Consider the following 24,412-nt stretch of genomic DNA (forward strand, 5'->3'; position numbering starts at 1 on the left):
CTGACGGATTCCCTGGGGAATTCTACCAAACATTCAAAGAAGAAATAATACCTATTCTCCTGAAGCTGTTTCAAAAAATAGAAACAGAAGGAAAGCCTACAGACTCATTCTATGAGGCCAGCATGACCTTGATCCCCAAACCAGGCAAAGACCCCATCAAAAAGGAGAATTTCAGACTGATATCCCTGATAAATATGGATTCCAAAATTCTCAACAACATCTTAGTTAATAGGATACAACAATACATTAAAAGGATCATCCACCACGACCAAAGTGGGATTTATCCCTGGGATGCAAAGGTGGTTCAACATTCGCAAATCAATCAATGTGATAGAACACATTAATAAGAGGAGAGAGAAGAACCATATGGTCCTCTCAATTGATGCAGAAAAAGCATTTGACAAAATACAGCATCCTTTCCTGATTAAAACTCTTCAGAGTATAGGGATAGAGGGAAAAATCCTCAAGTTCATAAAATCCATCTATGAAAAACCCACAGCAAATATCATCCTCAATGGGGAAAAGCTGAGAGGCTTTCCCTTAAGATCAGGAACACGACAAGGATGCCCAGTCTAGCCACTATTGTTCAACATAGTACTAGAAGTCCTATTAACAGCAATCAGACAACAAAAAGAAATAAAAGGTATTCAAATTGGCAAAGAAGTCAAACTCTCTTTGCAGATGACATGATACTTTATGTGGAAAATCCAAAAGACTCCACCCCCAATTACTAGAACTCATCCAGCAATTCAGTAATGTGGCAGGATACAAAATCAATGCACAGAAATCAGTTGCTTTCTTATCCACTAATAATGCAACTGTAGAAAGAGAAATTAGAGAAACGATTCCATTTACAATGGCACCAAAAACCATGAGATACCTTGGAATAAACCTAACCAAAGAGGTAAAAGATCTATACTCTAGGAACTACAGAACACTCATGAAAGAAATTGAAGAAGACACAAAAAGATGGAAAGACATTCATGGATTGGAAGAATAAACATTGCTAAAATGTCTATGCTACCCAGAGCAATCTATACCTTCAATGCCATCCCGATCAAAATTCCAACGACTTTTTTCAAAGTGCTAGAACAAACAATCCTGAAATTTGTATGGGATCAGAAAAGACCCCAAATTGCCAACGAAATGTTGAAAAAGAAAAACAAAGCTGGGGGCATCACATTGTCTGATTTCAAGCTATATTACAAAGCAGTTATCACCAAGACAGCATGGTACTGGAACAAAAACAGACATATAGACCAATGGAACAGAACAGAGAACCCATATATGGACCCTCAACTCTATGGTCAAATAATGTTCGACAAAGTAGGAAAAAACATGCAATGGAAAAAAGACAGTCTCTTCAATAAATGGTGCTGGGAAAATTGGACAGCTATATACAGAAGAATGAAACTCGACCATTCTCTAACACCATACACAAAGATAAACTCAAAATGGATGAAAGACCTCATTGTGAGACAGGAATCCATCAAAATCCTACAGGAGAACATAGGCAGTAACCTCTTTGACATCAGCCACAGCAACTTCTTTCAAGATACATCTCCAAAGGCTAGTGAAACAAAAGCAAAAATGAACTTTTGGGACTTCATCAAGATAAAAAGCTTCTGCACAGCAAAGGAAACAGTCAACAAAACAAAGAGGCAACCCACAGAATGGGAGACGATATTTGCAAATGACACCAGAGACAAAGCACTGATTTCCAAGATCTATAAAGAACTACTCAAACTCAACACCCAAAAAACAAATAATCAAGTCAAAAAAATGGGCAGAAGACATGAAGAGACACTTCTCCAAAGAAGACATACAAATGGCTAAGAGACACATGAAAAAATGTTCATCATCATTAGCCATCAGGGAAATTCAAATCAAAACCACACTAAGATACCACCTTACACCAGTTAGAATGGCAAAAATTGACAAGGCAAGAAACAACAAATGTTGGAGAGGTCGTGGAGAAAGGGGAACCCTCTTACACTGCTGGTGGGAATGCAAGTTGGTACAGCCACTTTGGAAAACAGTGTGGAGGTGCCTCCAAAAATTAAAAATAGAGCTACCCTATGACCCAGCAATTGCACTACTGGGTATTTACCCCAAAGACACAGATGTAGTGAAAAGAAGGGCCATATGCACCCCAATGTTCATAGCAGCAATGTCTGCAATAGCCAAACTGTGGAAAGAGCCAAGATGCCCTTCAACAGACGAATGGATAAAGAAGATGTGGTGCATATATACAATGGAATATTACTCAGCCATCAGAAAGGATGAATACCCACCTTTTACATCAACATGGATGGGACTGGAGGAGATTATGCTAAGTGAAATAAGTCAAGCAGAGAAAGTCAATTATCCTATGGTTTCACTTGTTTGTGGAACATAAGGAATAGCATGGAAGACATTAGAAGGAAGGGAAAAATGAAGGGGGGGAATTGGAGGGACAGACAAACCATGAGAAACTATGGACTGTGAGAAACAAACTGAGGGTTTTAGAGGGGGGGTTGGTTGGGGGATGGGTTAGCTCAGTGATGGGTATTAAGGAGGGCACGTACTGCATGGAGCACTGGGTGTTACACGAAAACAATGAATTGTAGAGCACTACATCAAAAACTAGTGATGTATGGTGACTAACATAACATAATAAAATTAAATTAAATTAAAAAAAAATTTCAAAGTTAAATGTAAGGTTAACCATAATCAAAATGACTTGTATTTTCATATAAATTAAAAATTTATCATATACTTTTTAAATTGGAATTTATCCCAATTTAATGGACAAGATAATTTAAAGTTTCAAATCACTTTGATTTGAATCAGAATTTATATAAATTACTATAAGCTTAAAAAACAAACTAATAAAGTTTGAACTATAATTATTAAAAAATAAGCATGATAAAGTAAATATATTTATTATTTTAAAAGGTGGACTGAATATAGATGACTCTTGAACAACTGCATGGGTCTACTTATATGTGGATTTTTTACAACACTGTACTGTAAATGTATTTTCTCTCCCTTGTGATTTTTTTTTTCTAAACCTAATTAGTAACTTGGCCATTTTTTTAAAAAGATTTTTTATTTTTAAGTATTCTCTACAGCCAACATGGTACTCTAACTTACAACCCCGAGATCAAGTGTCCCATATTCTGCCAACTGAGCTTGCCAGGTGCCCCTTGTGAGTTTCTTAATAACATTTTTTTCTCTAGCTTAATTTATTGTAACAATACAATATATACATATATACATACTTTGTGTGTGACATGTATTACATGACTGTTACCAGTAAGGTCAACAGTAGGCTCTTAGTAGTTAAGTTTTTGGAGAGTCAAAAGTTATACAGGGATTTTTGACTATGTGGGGGGGTTGGTGCCCCAACTGTGTCAACTGTTGGTGTCAACTGTGTTACTTTCAGCTTATTCTATCCTCAAATGCCTGATTAGTTATTAACTATTATATATGTAATATATAATACAAAATATTACATATTAATTATTATTATTAGTTATTGTTAATGTATTAACTACATTACCACAGATAATATCTGTGGAGTGAATTAAATAGAATTTTCTCTGTCAGATCTATTATCTTGGGGTGCCTGGCTGGCTCAGTCAGTTAAGCGTCTGCCTTTGGCTCAGGTCGTGGTCCCAGGGTCCTGGGATCAAGCCCCGCGTTGGGCTCCCTGCTCGGCGGGAAGTCTGCTTCTCCCACTCCCACTCCCCCTCTTTGTGTTCCCTCTCTTGCTGTTTCTCTGTCAAATAAATAAAATCTTTTAAAAAAAATAATGGTAGAAAAATACAAAATTATTAAAAAAAAAAAGATCTATTATCTTACTTATAGGTAAAACAAGTGAGTAAAAAAATCCTCAACAGAGTCCTCAAGACTATCAATTTTTAAATACTTTCATATTACCAAATCTGTCCAACCTGTTCGTTTAAGTAATGCCTCTTCATACCATACACAAAAATCAACTCTAAATGTATCACAGACTTAAATGTGAGAGCTTAAACTATAAAACTCTTAGAAAAAGAAGAGTAAATCTTTAGGACTTTGGGTGAGGCAAAGGTTTCTTAGGTACAAGCAATTAAAAAAAATTAGACTTAAAATGAAAAATTTTATACTTTTTTTTTTTTAAAGATTTTATTTATTTATTTGAGAGAGAGAGAATGAGAGAGAGAGCACATGAGAGGGGGGAGGGTCAGAGGGAGAAGCAGACTCCCTGCCGAGCAGGGAGCCCGATGAGGGACTCGATCCAGGGACTCCAGGATCATGACCTGAGCCGAAGGCAGTCGCTTAACCAACTGAGTCACCCAGGCGCCCCGAAAAATTTTATACTTTTTAAAAAAGATTTTATTTTAAAGTAATCTCTACACTGAACATGGGGCTCGAACTCACAACCCGGAGATCAAAAGTCACATGCTCTACAGACTGAGCCAGCCAGGTGCCTTTTAAACTTTTTCTAAAGACACATCCTTAAAAAAATAAAAAGGCAAGCCGTAGATGGGGAAAAAAATACTTGCAAGTCATATAGCTAATAAAGGATTCCATGTAAAATATATAAATAATACACAACTCAATAATAAGACAACCCAATTAAAAAATGGACGGGGGTGCCTGGTGGCTCAGTCAGTTAAGTGTCCGACTCTTGATGTCTGCTCAGGTCATGATCTCAGCGTCGTGGGACTGAGCCCCACATCAAGCTCCATGCTGGGTGTGGAGCCTGCTTAAGATTTTCTCTCTCCCTCTCCCTCTTGCCAGCCCCCACCTCCTCTAAAAAATGTGGACAAAAGACTTGAATATTTATCAAAAACATGCAAATGGCCAATAAGCATACGAAAAAATGCTCTACATCATTAGTCATGAGGAAAATGCAAATTGAATCCATAATGAGATACCACTTCACACCCACTAGAATGGCTAAAATCAAAATGGGAGTCAATGGGGGGGGCACCTGGCTGGCTTAGCTGGAAGAGCATGCAACTCTTGATCTCAGGGTCAGGACTTTGAACCCCACACTGGGTGTAGAGATTACTAAAAAAATAAACTAAAAAAAAAAAGGGAGCTAATAACAAGTGTTAGCAGGGATATGTTGGAGGTGAGATGGTAAAATGGTACAGCCCCTTTGGAAAAGACTTTGGTAGTTTCTCAAAAAATTAAATATAATTTTCCCATAAGACTTAGCAGTTCCATTCTCAGGTATATACCCAGAAGAAATGAAAACTTATGTCTACACAAAAGATAGTACCTGAATGTTCTTAGCAGCACTATTCATAATAGCCAAAAAACCCAGAAATAATGCAAATATCCATCAATTGATGAATAGACAAAATGTAGTATTATCCATACAATGTAATACTATTTAGCCATTAAAAGGAATGAAGTACTGACAAATTATGACACAGATGAATCTCAAGAACATTATGCTAAGTGAAAACTGTAATGCAAAAAACCACATATTCAGTTTATATGAAATGTCCAGAAAAGGCAAATCTATAGAGAAAAAAGGTAGATTAGTAATTGCCTGAAGCCAGGGGTGGGAAGAGAGAGCAGCTGCAAATGGTTATAAGGGATCTTTCTGGGCTGACACAAATGTTCTAAAATTGGGTTGTCATGATGTCTGTACAATTTTTAAACTTAGTAAAAATCAGTGAATCTTATTTATCTAGTTAGTTAAGTAAGGAAGCTCTATGCCCAATGGGGTCTGAACTCATGACCCTGTGATCAAGAGTCACATGCTCTACCGACGTGAGCCAGCCAGAAGCCCCTAAAATAGTGAGGTATGCAAATCATTTGTCAATAAAACTGCTATAAAAAGTAAAGTCTTTTAATGCATTCGAATATGGGATTTTTAAAAAAGATTATTTTAGAGAGAGAGGGTGATCGAGCAGGCACACACGAGCTGGGGGAGGGGCAGGGGGAAAGAGAGAATCCTCAAGCTGACTCCTTGCAGAGCGCAGAGCCCGACATGGGGCTCAATCCCAAGACCCTGAGATCATGACCTGAGCCGAAACCAAGAGTCAGATGCTTAACCCACTGAACCACACAGGTGCCCCTCGAATATGGCATTATTTAAACAATTCAATAAACTATGTAGAGCTATTCTAGCTTAGATACTATGAAGATTGAAATGATTGAGTCAGTAGTCTGTTAGAAGAGTATCTTATAAAAACAGATGGCTCAAACCCAGAGATTTCTTTTTTTAAGTGTCTATAAAATCTGTTTCTAAGTTAGTTATATTAATTATAATGAACATCAGCTCTATAACACAAGAATAATGATTATTAATTACACTTTAGTTTGGTGATAACAATCTTTGTAATTCTTTTAGCCATCACAATTTTCTTCATTTACATGGCAAAAAAAGAAAACCTCTTGTCTCAACTGACTGAAAGCAGACAGTACCCTGGATAAATAAGCACTAGCTAAATTTAAATTGCAAAAACAGGGTGCCTGGGTGGCTCAGTTGGTTAAGCGACTGCCTTCGGCTCAGGTCATGATCCTGGAGTCCCGGGATCGAGTCCCGCATCGGGCTCCCTGCTCAGCAGGGAGTCTGCTTCTCCCTCTGACCCTCCCCACTCTCATGTGCTCTCTCTCATTCTCTCTCTCTCAAATAAATAAATAAAATCTTTAAAAAAAAATAAATAAATTGCAAAAACAAAAAATAGGAGCAATTCTTTAAATACAACCTATATGCTGTCAATTCTCAAATCTTTCTTTTCTTTCTTTCTCTTTCTTTCTTTCTTCCTTCCTTCCTTTCCTCCCTCCCTCTTTTAATTTAAGTAAGCTCTATGTGTTAGGAGTTAGTTGGACACTTAGGTAGTCAGAGCCAGGGTCCCCAAAAAGAAAGCAAAAAGCTGGGACAGCTAAGACAAAACTGCACTATTGCGGTTTTGCAGCTTAGACAAGACCACCTGTTTTGCAGCTTAGACAAGACTACAAGAGCACACTGTCTAGCAGCTTTTGCAAAAATGGCTTTTGCAAAACATCCTGAAACAAAACAATTAACCATAAAACATTGGTCACTATCACTTCGTCTCCAAATGTCAGCCCACAAGATCACCAGCACGTGAACAATAACCTGATTGGTGGATGGGTGCATGATCAAAGCCCTGATTGGCACACCTAAGCAGCCAATCCACAGGGGCCCACATTCAGGATGCTTACGATAATTTCATGAGTTTATAAAAACCCCTACACTTAGAAGCTCAAAGGGCACCCCTCTTGGGTCCCCTCCCTCTTTGGGAGCTCTGTACTACTATTGTTCAGTAAACTTTGTTTTGCTGCCCACCACTCTGTCTGGTCTACCTCTTCATTCTTCAAAGTGGCGGGACCAAGAACCGTGGGCACTAAGGGGACAAAAATCCTGTAACATATGCCCAAAGTGGGGCTTGAACTCATAACCCCAAGATCAAGAGCCACATGCTCTGACTGAGTCAGCTGGGTGCCCCAACTCACCATTACTTCTTATCTGCATTCCTGTCTCCTAACTAGTCATTCTGCTTCTACCATTGCCCCTTACAGGCTATTCTCAACTCAGTAGCCAGAGAGATGCTCTTAAAAGTTAAACTGGCTCTATTACTCTTCTACTCAAGACCCTCCAGTGGCTTCCAATTCCATGCAGAGTCAAAGGCAAAGCACTTGCACTGATTACAGCCCACCAAGTCTGTTCTCTCTGTCCCACCTCAATAACTTCTTCTCCTAACACTCTTCAGCTGGCCCACTTCACATCAGCTAGATAGCTTTCTTTGCTGTTCCCTGAACACACCAATCACAATGCCATTCCAAGGCTTTTGTACTTGCTATTTCCTTGGTCTTGATTGTTCTTCTTCCCCCATCTAACCCACTTGCCTCTCCCTTAATTCTTTCAGGTTTCTGCTCACTTTCTCAGTGAGGCCTTCTCTCCCAAGACGACTCTCAATCTCCCTTATCCTGCTTGGTTTTTTTCCATTGCATTTGTCACTTTCGGACATATTCTGTATTTACTTTTTTTTTTTTTTTTGTATTTTCTCATCATTTGTCTCCTTCAACTAGAATGTAAGCTCTATAAAAGCAGGTACTTTTTTCACCTCCACCTCCTTTTGTTCTAAGGGCCCTTGGAACAGTATCTAGCACATAGTAGGTGCCTAATATTTGCTGAATTAATCAATGAATAAACTCTAGTGAACTAAACAAAATATTATGCAAAATGCCTGATTATTTTAAATTGGTGAACATGGATCTTAGATCCCAGGGTTTGGTTCAGTAAGAGGATTAATACATACATTCAGGCAGGCTTTTTATTACTCAATCTAAATAAAAAAAGAGATAATCTTATTTTACATATTTATTGTTTAGGAAATTAATATCAGTGTGAAAATTTAGCAAAACTTTCCCATTTAGACATGATCCTAGTTAAAGAAGATTATCTGATAATACAATTGGGTAAAAACATTTTTTTTTTTTTTTAGTTAGGAATTCCTTTATTCCTTATCAAAACAATCTAACAGCAAAGGGTAAAAACATCTTAATTGACATGATTCAGATTTTTTTTGAAGATTAAATTTATGTATTGTTTATTTATGTATTGTTTGTTTGTTTATAGTAATCTCTACACTCAACATAGGGCTCGAACTCACGAACCTTGAGATCAAAAGTCACATGCTCTACTGATGGACCAGCCAGGCGCCCCAAATGGTTCAGATTTTTTAAGTTGGTAAACACTGAACCAGTTTTTTGTGCTATAAAAATATCATTAATATGATACAGAAGAAAAAGAATACACCACAGAAATTAAAAATCTGGAAGAATCCTTAGAGATTATCTAATTACCTTTCATTTTACAAGAAAGGAGGGTAAGAGGTAAAATGACTTGCCCACATAACTTTTATGCTGTGGTCAATCTGGTCTTTCAATATATATATTTAAGTCTGGACTCTTGCCTAAAATGCCTCTGCCCCTCTTCTAAAATTATTTGACCTCCAAGATTCCTTCACAGATATGAGAGCCCACACTAGGGCCTGTTACAAATAAAGGAACAAAAGGGGGGAATACAAAGTGCCAAGCATGGGGCCTACGAGGACACCGTGCTCACTGAATGGCAGCTGGGGGCAACTGGCTCAGCTTAAAAGTCCTAGCTCTTCCACTAAGAAGGTCTATAAGAAGAGATCGGGTTCAACTGATCCTGCTGTCTTTGATCTTTCCCAGACTGCACCTAAGGGGCATTTCTCTACCTATTCTCTCTTTCATTCACCACTTAGCATGCACTACACGTTGGGCTGATACTTATTTTCTAATATAGAAATCCTCTCTTAGGCTATGATATCTATGTCCTTTTGCTATTTTTAAGTATATATTTCCTGACTTGAACTCAAACAAAGGCCTCAAATGGTATCTTTTAGAACATTTTAAAATAGGAATTTCAAATTTTGGAGTCTGATTATTTCCTTAGTAGAGGTTATTTAGAAAACTTCAGTCAATATGGATTTCCAGATACTATCAAGTTCATCAGTTTAGCTATTAGGATACAAATAGTAGACAGTATTTATCTGAAGAAAAGTGCCAGTTATGGTAGTTTTAATGAATCATTCAGTAACCTTAATAAACCAAGGGAAGTTAGAATCACAGAATCCTAGAACTTTACCTTGGCAAGCCTTTTAGTACTATCCAAATTTTTATATGTAGGAATAATGAAATCCAGAGAAGTTAAATAATTTATCCAAAGTTATGCAGCAATTTAGTGGCAAAGCCTGGGTTCAATTCTAAGTTCTTAAACTTAGAAATACAAGCTTCTTTTATTTATGGATAATTTTTAAAAGTTAGAAAATGCTTCCTCAAAAGGCAATATATCAACATCCATTACTAGGATGGCTACAATCAAAAACACAGAAAATAACAAGTGTTGGGGAGGATGTGGAGAAACTGGAGGCCTTGCACACTATTGGTGGAAATGCAAAATGATGCAGCTGCTGTACAAAATACTATGGTGGTTTCTCAAAAAATTAAAAATAGAATTACCGTATGATCTAGCAATTCCATTTTTGGGCATATACCCAAAAGAATGGAAAGCAGGGTCTCAAAGAGATATTTGCACATCCATGTCCACAGGAGAATTTTTTTTTTTTTTTAAAGATTTTATTTATTTATTTGACAGAGAGAAACACAGCGAGAAAGGGAACACAAGCAGGGGGAGTGGGAGAGGGAGAAGCAGGCTTCCCGCTGAGCAGGGAGCCCGATGCAGGGCTTGATCCCAGGACCCTGGGATCAGGACCTGAGCCGAAGGCAGACGCTTAACGACTGAGCCACCCAGGCGCCCCTCCACAGGAGAATTATTAAAAATAAACAAAAGGTGGAAACAACCCAAGTGTCTATACGATTGTATAAACAAAAAAGCCTTAAAAAGGAAGGAGATTCTGACATATGTTACAACACAGATAAAATTCAAGCACATTATGCTAGGTAAAATAAGCCAGTCACAAAAGGAAAACTACCTGATGATTCCACTTACATGAGGTACCAGAGTTGTCAGAGTCAGAGAAAGAAAACAGAATGATAGTTACAAGGTAGTTACGGTTTAATGGGTACGAGTTTCAGTTCTGCAAGATAAGAAGGTTCTAGAAATGGGTAGTGGTGACAGTTGTACCATAGTATGAACATAGCTAATGCCACTGAAATGGTTAAAATGGTTAGACTTACAAATGGTTACAATGGTAAATTCTATGTTATGTATAGTTTACCACAAGGTTTTTAAAAATGTTTTATTTAAATATTTATTTAACATACAGTGAAATACTGCTTTCAGGAGCAGAGGTCAGTGATTCATCACTTACAGATAACACGCAGCGCTCATCACAACAAGTGCCCTCCTTCATCTCCATCACTCATCTAACCATTAGTGTTTTTAAAAGTCAGTATGTGAAAAATAACTTACATTTGATGCTGGCACTCACGCTTAATGGAACCGAGCAGTCTACCGCAGCTGAAAGAAAAAAAAATCAGTTGTTTAGTAATATTCTTAATAGTTATAAATGAACAAATATCAGATGTGAAAAGCACAAAAAGTTCCAGAATTTCCAGTTCCTTGTTTTGATCTTTATGGTACTTCTAGAGATAAGAAATATAATACCCTTGATAAAAAATACACTGGTTGGGATTAATAGCTCACTGGGTACTGTAGAAGGAAGTATTAGAAAACTTGAAAACATAGCATTATAAACTACTTAAAATGAAACAGAGTAAATAAAGATTGGAAAATAAATGCACAGAGCATCAGTGACCTAACCTACCTTTATCATGCACTCAGCATACCTGTAATTGGAGTCCCAAAACAAGCCCCCCCCAAAAAGGCAAAATAAGAGGCTCTACACTACTTGATTTCAAGACTTACTGTAATGCTACAGTAATTAAGGCAGTATGGTATTTTTTTTTTAAGATTTTATTTATTTATTTGATGCGGATTGGGGGGAGAGCAAGCACAAGCAGGCGGAATGGCAGGCAGAGGGAGAAGCAGGCTCCCCGCTGATCAAGGAGCCTGATGTGGGGCTTGATCCCAGGACCCAGAGATCACGACCAGAGCTGAAGGCAGGCGCTTAACCGACTGAGCCACCCAGGTGCCCATATAAGATCTAGAACAGAACCGAGAAGTCCAGAAATTTACCCTCCAATATGGGTCAGCTGTCTTTCAAAAACTGCAAAGGCAACTCAACACAGAAAGGACAATCTCTTCAACAAGTGGTACTGGGAATATCTGGATATTCATAGGCAAAAAACTGATACTTTATATAAAAACTCACTCAAAATGGATCACAAACTTAAACGTAGGAGCTAAAACTTACACTTCTAGAAGAAAACACATAAGAATATCTTACTGACCTAAGATTAGGAAAAGATTTCTTAAACAGGATATGGAAAGTATAAACTATTAAAGCAATTGAAAAGCTGAACTTGATTTCACATGTCACAAAATACAACCTATCTTTAGATTTCTCAGTCATTTAAAAATATAAACTTCATAAAATGCGAACTAAGATTTATAAACTTAGCTCTCCAAATGAGAAAACAAAAATTTTTAGAAGACCTTTGTGAAAAACTGATGAAATTCAAATAAGATCTGTACTTAATAGTATTCTATCAATATTCATTTGCTAGTTTTAATAACTGTACTGTGGTTATATAAGATTTTAACATTAGGGAAAGCTGGGTGAAGGGTTTCTGTGACACCATATTATTTTCACAACTTTTCTATAAGTCTAAAATTATTTCATTATAAAAATTTTAGGGCGCCTGGGTGGCTCAGTTGGTTGGGCGACTGCCTTCGGCTCAGGTCATGATCCTGGAGTCCCGGGATCGAGTCCCGCATCGGGCTCCCTGCTCGGCAGGGAGTCTGCTTCTCCCTCTGACCCTCCTGCCTCTCATGCTCTCTGTCTCTCATTCTCTCTCTCTCTCAAATAAATAAATAAAATCTTAAAAAAAAATTTTTTTAAAAAGAAAATGAAAAGATAAGTCTCAGACTGGGAGAAAATGTATTTGATACAGGATCTGTATTTAATATACAAAGAACTCTCACAATTTAACATTAAGAAACAAACAACTTGGGATGCGTGGGTGGCTCAGTCAGTTAAGTGTCTGCCTTTGGCTCAGGTCATGATCCCAGGGACCTGGGATCGAGCCCCAGGTCGGGCTCCCTGCTCAGCAGGAGCCTGCTTCTCTCTCTCCCTCTGCGTGCTGCTTCCACTACTTATGCTCTCTCTCTGTCAAATAAATAAAATCTTTAAAAAAAGAAAGAACTTATTTTTAAAAATGGGCAAAAGATCTGAACAGATAGCAAATAAGCACAAGAAAAGTTGCTCAACATCATTAGGCATTAGGGAAATACAAGCTAAAGCCCTGATGAGCGACCTAAATCTCAACTAGAATGGCTGCAGGACTGCCAAAGGCTGGCAAAGGAAGTGCTGGTGAGAATGTGGAAGTGACAGAAACACACAATGGCACTCACTCTGGAAAAACAGGCAGTTTCTTATAAAGTTAAACATACTTACCATTTTACCCCACAATTCCACTCGTAGTGATACATTTATCAGCGTGAAAAGGAAGCACATGTTCAAAGATTGTATGCGAATGCTTATAGCAGCTTTATTCCTAATGGCCAAAATTGAGTCAAAACAATCCAAATACCCACCAACTGATGAATTCATAAGCAAATTGTAGTATATTCATTGAATGGAAAACTACTTAACAATAAAAAGGAAGAATTACAGATGTACATACCAACATGGATTAGTCTCCAGAACATTAGCTAATTGAAAGGAGCCAGACACAAAATGATACACAGTGTATGATTCCATTTATATGAAATTCTAGAAAAGGCAAAACTATAGTGATAGAAAGCAGATAAGTGGTTGCCAGGGATTGGGGGAAGAGATTGATTGCAAAGGACTAGGGAGAACTTTTTAGGGTGATGGGAATGTTCTGTATCAGGGGTCAGTGAATGTTTTCTGCAAAGGGACAGATGGTAAATTCTTCAGGCTTTACAGAGTGATTATGGCCTCTGTCACAACTAGTCCACTCTGCTCATTAGAGCAAAAGCCACCACAGACAATATATCCGAGAATGAACATGACTGTGTTTACTTACGGACAATGAAATTTGAATTTCATGTGACTTTCACATGTTACGAAATATATATATTTTTAAGATTTTATTTATTTATTTGTGAGAGAGAGAATGAGAGAGAGCACACGATGGGGGAGGGTCAGGGGGAGAAGCAGGCTCCCCGCTGAGCAGGGAGCCCGATGCAATGCGGGACTCAATGCGGGACTCGATCCAGGGACTCCAGGATCATGATCTGAGCCAAAGGCAGTCGCTTAACCAACTGAGCCACCCAGGTGCCCCGAAATATTGTTCTTTTGATTTTTTCTGACCATTTAATAACAAATATAAATATCATTTTTTAGTTCAAGAGCTGTACAAAAATAAGTGGCAGGAGGATTTGGCCTACGAGCTGTAGTTAGCCGATCCCTGTTATAGGATGACTGTTGTGGTGATTATACAAATGTATATATGTTCCAAAACACTTAACTGTACACTTAAAATTAGTGCATTTTATTGTATATTATTATCTCAATAAAGCAACAAAAAAGAAAAAAGTAATAGCTGGCATCCTCTTTGTACGATTTCTATAGTAGATTTGAAAACAAAAAAGCAGATTACAAACTTATTATATTAAGATCAATATCTAACCACAAAAATGTGTTACGGATAACACAGGTAAAATGAAATAATGTAGTTATTATACAGATATCAAATATAGTTAATAAAAATGGCATTCTGAATTTTCTACATATAAAAGTTAGAGTTAACAGTTGATATCTCACCACACCAAACACAAATCCATTTATATATATATTCATTTTTGCTACAGATTTACCCTAATTAGAAAGGAAGCTAAGGTTTAAACTGGGTATAGAAAGTTCACATTTGCACATTTTTACCTTTGGCTGAAAGGATTTTATTATAGTGAACAGCCATGTGATTCTTGACCAGGTGGAGAGTACTTAGTCTGAGAGAGGAGGAGTCAGTGCAAAAAGCTAAAAATTAAAACATATTTAATCATTATGTATTTAGAATATAAAAATCATCATGAGATAAACAAGATACTGATTATTAAGCTCATTTTTATAAAATGTTCTGAAAATTAACCAATGAACATACTGACGTATCTGTGATGCTGAATATGTCCTAGCCTTAATCTTGCACTGATAACTGACAAGCTATTGACTACTTGGGTTCAAACCTTTCTAAGACTGAGAGTTTGGGAAGAGATTCTAGAATATAATCTATCATTGTATTTACAAAACTGTTTCTTATTGACAGGCCTCAATCTCGTAAAAATGTTTAGCCACTTGCCTGATTGTAAAATGTTAGCATTGTTAATAGTTGAATAAATCAAATTTGAAACTCAAATACTATGCAAAGATTCTTTTCCGAGAGGCAACTTCTAATTTTACACCTGAAAACACAATCAGTTTACCGCATTCTTCTTGAAATATTAGGACTATCTTAAGACAAATACAGTCACATAGAAATTCTATGACATTAAACTTCTCAATCTCATCTAAACTGTTTAAAAGAAATCTTAGAAATTTATGTAAGTATAAATGTATAAAATGTAAATAAATGTAGGCATAACTTTTAAACATTAAAAGCTGATTTTGAGAATACACACATACAGTTTTAAAAAGTCAACAGCTAAAACGGCATAAAAAGATTGAAAAATAAGTGAACTTCCTGCCATGACCCCTCCCCTCCCTTCCCAGAAGTATACTCTGCTACTAACTTTATGCATCCTTCTAGGGAAATTCTATGCATAATACAAGGATGTACAATAATGATAAGCTTGATACTATTACTACTATTAAAATTTATTGACTAGGTACCATGCATGCATTGTTCTAAGCTCTTAACAGGTAAACACTCATTTAGTCATTATTATCACCATTTAATAGAAATGGAAACTAAGGTAGAGAGATGTGAGTAAGGTCTTCAAGGTCCCACAGCTGACGAGAACCCAGGCAGCCTCCCTACTTAGATCCACTAAAACTGTACCAGTTCTGCACATATATTCTTTTTTTTTTTGTAGTTGCACATATATTCTTAAAAAAAAAGTTAGCCAACTACTTATTGTTGTTCCTTCTGCTTTTCTAATGTATGTATTCTTTACATCTAGTTTTAAATTTTTAGTTAAAAATAATTTTTCAACATTGATGACTCTGATCTATGTGTACATATATTTTATTACAAGAAATAAGTTAACTGAAAATGTGATCCTTCTTTCACTTTTAGAGGAACCAGTATCAAAGATTTTTCATGTAAATAAGGAAAAAAAGACTTTCAATTATTTTGCCTTAAAAAACCCAGAGTTTAAATTTTGAATCTATCATTATAAAAATATATTTTAAGTTCCCATTAAAAATTTAAAGGCTTTAAAATGTGAAAATACAGAAAATACAGATTTCTTTCTCATAGAATCCAGAAATCCAGTTGGAAAAGTAAAATCACAGGTGTTTACTCCTGATACAAAATGTATTTTTCAAGTGCTCTTTTTCTCTGCACAACTTTTCCTTTTTAGTGCCAGTGTCTTTAACTAACCCCCTAATCACCACTTCACCAAGGAAGGCATGCCGGAAGCCAGGGAGGTCTGCCGGCACAAAGGAGAGCGGGGCTGGAGCCGCAAGAGGGAGCAGGCAGAGGCCAGGGCCACATCCTGGGCACAACACTACTTTGAAAGGATGGCTTCCTAAATTCCCTCATCTCAAGAATTCCTATAATATTTAATTGTAATTAACAATATGAAGTTCAATACTGATTAAATGAAGTAATTTTTCATCATGTCTTACACTTTACAAATAAAGGAAACAGTCAACCTTTTAACACGTAATCTTTTACCACTTAAATACCTCACTTACCGTTACTTTTGGTGCTCAAGTGTCCTTTAAATAGGCATGGTGGACCGTATCTGGGAAGGACAGAGGTTGCTCTGACTTTTAACAAAAAAATATAAATTAGGATAAATCAAACACAACTTGTACAGAAACAATATTGAATATTTAAAAATAATAACTATCTTTGATTTTAACTATCACAATTGTTTAAAATTTTATTCAATCATGATACTAAATCGCAATGATACATCAGACAGACAAAAATTCTATTGCTGTAGAAGATAAAAAGCTTTCTCTTTTAAGAAAATAAGTTGTTCTCAGAACAGCTGTACCCTGAGACTTTAGTTTCACTGGATAAAATGACAAATACCTCACTTATGTTATTTGATATATATTAATTTTATTCTGTACACCACTGACCTACCAGATTTTTTAATGATTCTGAGATATAGAAGTGAGATTTTGAGTTAACACATATACATTAACTATTTCAGTTAATCATAAGTAAGTCTGTTCTTAAAAATAATTTTAAGAAAGTAATCCTCTCACAAAGTAGTTTAGTAAATTAGAAATTATACAATGTTACTCTATGTAAAATATATGTATAAAAATGTCAGAATCAGAACTTAATTATTATAAGATGTAAGGTTCATCTCGTCCAACCCCTTACGCTCTTGTTTGGATCCTTGCTATCTCCCCAAAAGTCAGCGCCTCATCTTTCAGACAAGATGGAATGTCAGAAAATTAGATATATACCTCATCACAAAATTAATTTCTCTCCCCTAAAAGTGAATTGTGTTTTGAGGAGTAACCTTCAAGATAAGAAGGCTGAGTTATAGATTTTAATGGAATTTAACACGCAAAATAAGAATAGTGTATCCCTAAGATATGTTTTTAAGATGGTAAAATGGTCAGTCTGCTATCAGGTGGGCTGCTATAAGCTAAGGTGTGGAAGGGACACAAAGTCTGGAAGAAATATGGATGATTGAAAATGGAAAGAGAGGTATCGAGATAGAACTAAAATCCAGGACCAGAGAACAAAGCCTGCTAGAACAGACTAAAATAAAAAATACTTGAGATCTGATTATCTGAGAAGATCCTTCTCTATCACAGGCTAGAGGACAGGAAGGAAAAAAATTAACTTATTATTTAGAACAAGAGAGATCAAGGTGATACCATTTGAGTTGGTAATGACAGTCATGAAATTAGCATAGTTTGTTTCTACAAGGAAAGAAGGGGATCTGAGACCTAAACACACAAAGAAAACAAAATGACCAATAAAACCTCTCCAGAAAACCTTGTTTCTCTGGGGGAAAACAAAGTGTCTCACATTTTGCCTGCCTAGAATCCCATGTCCCTTTATCTGGAAATAGGACCTTCAACTTTTACTTGGGGAACCGCTCTTGCCTTACTTTTAGCCCAAGTAATTCAAGTAGAGCTTATCCCACAGCTCAGGGGTGGGCATATAACCCAAATCTGACCAGTTATGTTCAGTGAATCAGGAATAAGGATGTGATCCAAATCCAGCCAATGACACACAATCCTGGGACTTTTACTGGAACTATCAGGAAAGAGATACTCTCTCTACTGGGCTGGAGCCCAGCGTAAGACAAAGAAGCCTGGCATTCCTAGTGGCTGTCTTGTACCATATAGGGAACCTGTCTGAGAATGAAGCCTAACAGAGAGAAATGGAAGACAGTAATTTCATTTGAGTCCCTGAATCTAACCATGTTTGACATTACTAGACGTTACTAGATGTTTCTTTACAGGAGCTGAAAATCTCTAAACCAGTTTGAATTGGGTTTCTTCACTTGTAGTCAAAAGCTAATATACTGAATACTAACTGTGCCAGGCAGGTCCTGTTCTAAGCACTTGGTAGCTATAAATTCATTTAATCCTTACAACAATCCTATGAGATAGGTATTATCATTATCCCCACTTTACAGTGAAGCACAAAGAGGTAAAGCATGTAATTTGCCCAAGATTACACGACAATTGTGTGTAATAGACTCAGATTTTGGATCTGAATCCAGGGGAACTTGATAAATGTTGTATGTTCTGACTGTTCTATCAAACAGCCATTCCTCCACATCTCTTCCTTCTTGGACCTCTCTATTCCCTGAGAAACAACAACATTGAAATTAGGCCAATTAATAACCCTACAATGACCTCTAAGTGTTCAAGTGAAAGGAACAGTTGCATGCATCTCACTTTAAATCAAGTTAGAAATGATTAAGCTTAGTGAGGGAGGCATGTTCAAAGCTGAGATATGCCAAATCTAGGTCCCTTGTGTCAAACACTTAGCCAAGTTATACATACAAAAGAAAAGTTCTTGAAGGAAATTAAAAGTGCTGTTCCAGGAAACACATAAATGATAAGAAAGTGAAATAGCCTTATTGCTGACATGTAGAAAGTTTTAGTGGTCTGGATAAAAGACTAAACCAGCTACAACATCCCCTTAAACCAAAGCCTAATCCAAAAAAACAAAAACTAGAACAAAAACAAAAAACGCAAAGCCCAATCCAGAGCAAGCCCCCAATTCTCTTTATTTCTATGAAGGCTGAGAGAGGTAAGGAAGCTGCAGAAGAAAAGTCTGAAGCTAGCAGGGGTTAGTTCATGAGGTTTAAGGAAAAGAAGCCATCTCTATAACATAAAAGTATAAGGTGAAGCAGCAAATTATCCAGAAGATCTAGCTAAGATAATTAATAAAGGTGGCTACACTAAACAGATTTTCAATGTAGATGAAACAGATTTATATTGGAAGAAGATGCCATCCGGGACTTTCATAGTCTCCGAGGAGAAGTCCATGCCTGGCTTTAATGCTTCAAAGGACAGGCGACTCTCTTGTTAGGGATTAATGCAGCTGGTGACTTTAAGTTGGAGCCAATGCTCATTTACCATTTTTGAAAATCCTAGGGCCCTTAAGAATTATGCTACATCTGCTGTGTCAGTGCTCTATAAATAGAACAACAATGCCCATGTAACAGCACATTTGTTTATAACACAGTTTAATGAATAGGGTGTTTTGCTGTTGTTGTTTTTGGTGTCTCTGGGTGGGCTCAATGGATTCTTTTTTTTTAAGATTTTATTTTTATTTATTTGACAGAGAGAAAGAGAGAGAGAGAGCACAAGCCGGGGGAGAGGAAGAGGGACAAGCAGGCTCCTGCTGAGCAGGGAGTCTGATGCAGGGCTCAATCCCAGGACCCTGGGATCGTGACCTGAGCCGAAGGCAGTCGCTTAACAACTGAGCCACGCAGGTGCCCCTCAGTGGCTATTTTAGGCTTACTGTTGAGATCTACTGCTCAGAAAAAGATTCCTTTCAAAATATTACTAAGTTCACTGACAATGTACCCGGTCACCCAAAAGCTCTGATGGAGATATACAATGAGATTAAGGTTTTCATGTCTGCTAACACAATATCCATTCTGCAGCCCATGGATCAAGGAGTAATTTCAACTTTCAAGTCTTATTATTTAAGAAATACATTTCATAAGGCTAGAGCTGTCATTCCACTGATGGATCGGGGCAAAGTAAATTGAAAACCTTCCGGACAGGATTCACCATTCTAGATGCCATTAAGAATATTTGTGATTTGTAGGAAGAAGTAATAATATCAACATTAATATGAATTTGGAAGAAATTGATTCCAACCCTCATGGATGACTGAGGGGTTCAAGACTTCAGTGGAGGAAGTATCTGCAGATGTGACAGAAATAACAAGAGAACTGGAATTAGAAGTAGAACCTGAAGATGTGACTGAATTGCTGCAATCTCACAATAAAACTTTAACAGATGAGGAGCTGTTTCTTAAAGACAAGCAAAGAAAGTGGCTTCTTGAGATGGAATCTGTTCCTGGTAAAGATGCTGTGAAGATCGTTGAAATGACAACAAAGGATTTAGGATACTACATAAACTTAGCCGACAGAATTAACTCCAGTTTTGAAAGAAGCTCTATTGTGGGTAAAATGCTATCAAACAATACCACATGCTACAGAGAAATCATTCATGAAAGGAAGGGTCAATCGATGTGGCAAACTTCAATGTTGTCTTCTTTTTCCTTCCTTCCTTCTTTTTTTTTTTTAAAGATTTCATTTTTTAGTATATGTGCTGCCGAAGCGAGCACTAAAGATTTCATTTTTTAAAAGTAATCTCTACACCCAGCATGGGGCTCAAACTCATGACCTAGAGATCAAGAGTCACATGCTCCACTGAGCATGCCAGGCACCCCCAATGTTGTTTCATTTTAAGAAATTGCCACAGTCACGCCAATGGTCAGCAACCACCACCCTGACCAGTCAGCAGCCATCAACATTAATGCAAGACCCATCACCAGCAAAAAGATTACTACTTGCTGAAAGCTCAGATAATGGTTAGCATTTTTTAGCAATAAAGTATTTTTAAATGAGGGCATGTACATTGTTTTTTTAGACATAATGTTATTGCATACTTAATAGACTACAGTGTAGGGTAAACACAACTTTTATATACACTGGGAAACCAAAATATTCATTTGACTCACTTTATTGAGATACCTGCTTTATTGCAGTAGAACAGATTCTGCAATATCTCCGAGGTATGCCTGTATAATTGAAATTTTACATACGTCCTTTCTCATACTCCCACTTCTGCCATGGGATAGTAAATAAAAAAACAATGGCTTTAGGGGTTCACGTTCCTCATCTGGATATAAAGCTTGTTCTGCCACTTACTGTGACCCTGGCAAGTTATTTATGATCTCTTAGTTTATTTGCTTGAAATGAGGATAATACCTATCAAGACACAGCTTGAGAAATATTTCTGGTACACAGCAAGGGTAGCTTATGTTGCAAAATTTCTAAAAACCAAAAAGGCATGTTGGTTTGCTTTTTCTGGAGTGTAGGTTGATAGAGTGTCAGAATATACAGTTTGCTATCAATGGATAGTAATCTCCTATATTCAGAACAGCACTTATTTTGACCAATGGTTACATAATAAAGGCACACTCATATTCAAAGCAAGACTTATTGCAAGGAACCATCCAGCAGCTTGGTTTAAAGATACTTTTAAAAGTGATAATTGGGAGGGGGAGGATCTGGAGATTACTTTATCTGGCTTGAGGCAAGAACTCCACTTGCTGAGAAAATGTGAAAATGCAAATTATTTGGATTGAGCCAATTCACAGAGATTTAAAGTTATATGGCCCCAAGAGTTCCACCGTGACGTCCACTTGACCCAGAGAGTATTCAGGAAAGTGCAGGTGTACACAGTGATTATGGATTAGTCCTTTGCCACTAAAACTGTAGCCAGCAACACTGTATCATTTGGCAGCTTATTAGAAATGCAAAATCTCAGCCCCCACCAGACCTACTGAACCATAATCTGCATTTTAACACGACCCCCAGGGGATTCCTATTCGCATTAAAGTTAGAGAATCCCTGGGTTACTTGTTTTGTGGGGAGGGAGGTGATTACAGAAGGACGATTTCATATTTACTGATTACTTAAAATATGCCAGGAGTTATATATTATCTGCATTTAATTTTCAAGAACTCTGACATGGATGTTTTACTGCCACATTCGAGAGATGAGGAAATTGGGTGTCACCCTTGCGGAGAGCAGCGGGGCTTGATCTGGGGCTCTGGGAGGTCTGACTCCAAAGACCAAATTTAGTTCCTCTGCCTCGGAGCCACCGAGGTAAAAAAAAAGGCTGCATGCTCCCGAGTTCAGGCGACCGGGGTCCCAGCGTCAGGGCCACAGATTCTGAGCAAGGAGGGCCTCCTCCTGTGCGCGGGGTAACACCTGGATCAACAGTGGCGACTGAACAGGCGACCGGAAGCCCCCTGGGCGCTGCCTGGACCCGCGCACCCGCGACCCGCATCCCGGACCCCAGGCCCGGAGTGAGGGCCGGCGCGAGGCTGCCGTCACCACGAGAGCTCCCTTTACCTCTCCGGCTGCCATCCATGCTTAGATTCTCTTGCAGCCGCCGTGGGGACACGTCAGGTCCCCTTCGGTCCTTCCCCGGGCCGGGCCGGGCCGGGCCCCGCAGCACACGATTGCCGCGCAGGAGCCGGCGCGGGGCCGCAGCTGCTGGAGACCGTCGCCAGGCCGGTTGCTAAGGGCCGGGGCCAAGGCGCTGGGATTCTGACGTCACGGCGCAGGGACGTGCTCTCCCGCAGCCCCGCCCCCGGGGGTACCCGGAGGGAGGGCGGGAGCGGTTGAGCGTAGGGGCCCTGGGCTGGGAAAGCGTCCCAAACGCGTCTGTGGCTCTGGGATCCTGCCAGTCGTCCACAGAGCGGGCTCTTGTCAGGCGCCAAGTCACCAGCACCTGGCAGGTCTTGTCCCTGCGGGAAGAGGAGACAAGGTGGCCTCATCTGGCATCCACGTCCCCTGGGTCCCGGAAAAAAAATCAAACGCAAATGTTGGTTGAGGTCAGGGTAAATTTAACCAGGTCCAAATAGTTAAATTTCAAAGCAGTGCGTGAACATTTGGATTATTATTGAAAATCCTGGGGATGGGGCGCCTGGGTGGCTCAGTCGGTTAAGCGACTGCCTTCGGCTCAGGTCATGATCCTGGAGTCCCGGGATCGAGTCCTGCGTCGGGCTCCCTGCTCGGCGGGGAGTCTGCTTCTCCCTCCGACCCTCCCCCCTCTCATGTGCTCTCTCTCATTCTCTCTCTCTCAAATAAATAAATAAAATCTTAAAAAAAAAAAGAAAGAAAAAAAAGAAAATCCTGGGATGAAAAAAAGCTATACATTTACATCCTGATTTTTAAACTCAGTAACTAGTTTGCATTTCCTTTCTGCTTACTGCGCTCTACCCCTCTTCTCTCCCCACACCCAGCATTTTCATCTTAAGGCTCCAGTCTGTTTTTCTTTATTCCGGAAGAGAGTTGTAGTATGAACAAGGCGTTGATTGGTCTGTCGCTTTCTACAATTTGTTTAATTTTGAAGCAGTTACCTACCTTTGGATCCTTGGAAATAAGATCGGAGTAGGGCAGGGAGCATTCTGTAATGTTGCACTGGCTTCTCTTAGTGGCACCATGGACATTTTGGGCTGGGTGCATAATTCTTTGTTGTGGGAGGTGCCCTGCACATAGTAGGATGTTTAGCAGCATCCATGGCCTCCACCCACTAGATGACAGTAGTAACCCACCACTCCACCTCTGGTTGTGACAAAAATGTCTCCAGATATTGCCACATTTCCTTGGGGAAGGGGCAAAATTGCACCCCCTTTGAGAACGGCTGCTGTGATGGAAAAAGAACTGGCTTTGGAGTCAGATATGTGGAACTTTTCTGCCACCTCCCAGCTTGGGTCCTTGTTTGGAAACCTCTCTGAGCCTCAGGCCCTCCTTTTTTAAATGTAAATGATGCTACTAACATTGTAGTTGCAAGGATTACTGTGTACACTGCCTGGAAAATAAAACGAAGTTTTCTTTTTCTTTTTTTAAAGATTTTATTTATTTATTTAATTGACAGAGGTAGAGAGAGAGACACAGCAAGAGAGAGAGCACGGGCAGGGGGAGTGGGAGAGGGAGAAGCAGGCTTCCTGCTAAGCAGGGAGCCCTATGTGGGCTGGATCCCAGGACCCTGGAATCATGACCTGAGCCGAAGGCAGATGCTTCACTAACTGAGCCACCCAGGCACCCCTAAAATGAAGTTTTCAACACATAATATTTTTCTCTCTTCTAAGGAAAAACTGGGGTATCAGAAAAATTCAGACATAAGGGAGTAAGTCAGGAATCCTATGACAAGGAAAGGGGAATAAGCCAGAAATTCAGCTACAGTAACACCTGAACTCCTGGTTCTCTAAGATTAGGAAAAGGAGAAAATTAGACTAAAAATTTGAGGAATGTGTAAGTATGTGTGATGGCTCTGTGGCCCCAACAACAAAGGTCATTTAGAAGGATACAGGGGCAGAGAGTAAGATGTTACCCAGAGAATGAAAACTCTCTTGCCTACCTATTCACTGATGCTTGAAATCCCTATCTAAGAGCATGAAGCCTTTTATT

General features: G+C 38.5%; 1 protein-coding gene across 4 annotated transcripts in view; it reads right to left on the minus strand.

Moving 5' to 3' along the window:
- The window catches only part of SPATA7 (spermatogenesis associated 7), a 45,133-nt gene extending 22,615 nt beyond the window's left edge, over positions 1-22,518 (minus strand). For 2 of the 4 annotated variants that reach the window (XM_034992361.1, XM_034992360.1), the window contains exons 1-4: positions 22,349-22,518; positions 16,452-16,526; positions 14,478-14,573; positions 10,919-10,966 (exon numbers count right to left, since the gene is read on the minus strand). In XM_034992361.1, the coding sequence (XP_034848252.1) occupies positions 10,919-10,966; positions 14,478-14,573; positions 16,452-16,526; positions 22,349-22,367 (238 nt within the window). In that variant the 5' untranslated portion in view covers positions 22,368-22,518. The remainder of the gene's footprint in view (positions 1-10,918; positions 10,967-14,477; positions 14,574-16,451; positions 16,527-22,348) is intronic. The other 2 variants (XM_034992363.1, XM_034992362.1) reach the window with 1 other exon arrangement.
- Between the last annotated feature and the right edge of the window lie 1,894 nt (positions 22,519-24,412).

Source organism: Mirounga leonina, unplaced genomic scaffold (assembly GCF_011800145.1).
Source record: "Mirounga leonina isolate KUSES-001 unplaced genomic scaffold, KU_Mleo_1.0 Mir_82, whole genome shotgun sequence".
Lineage (NCBI taxonomy): Eukaryota > Metazoa > Chordata > Mammalia > Carnivora > Phocidae > Mirounga > Mirounga leonina.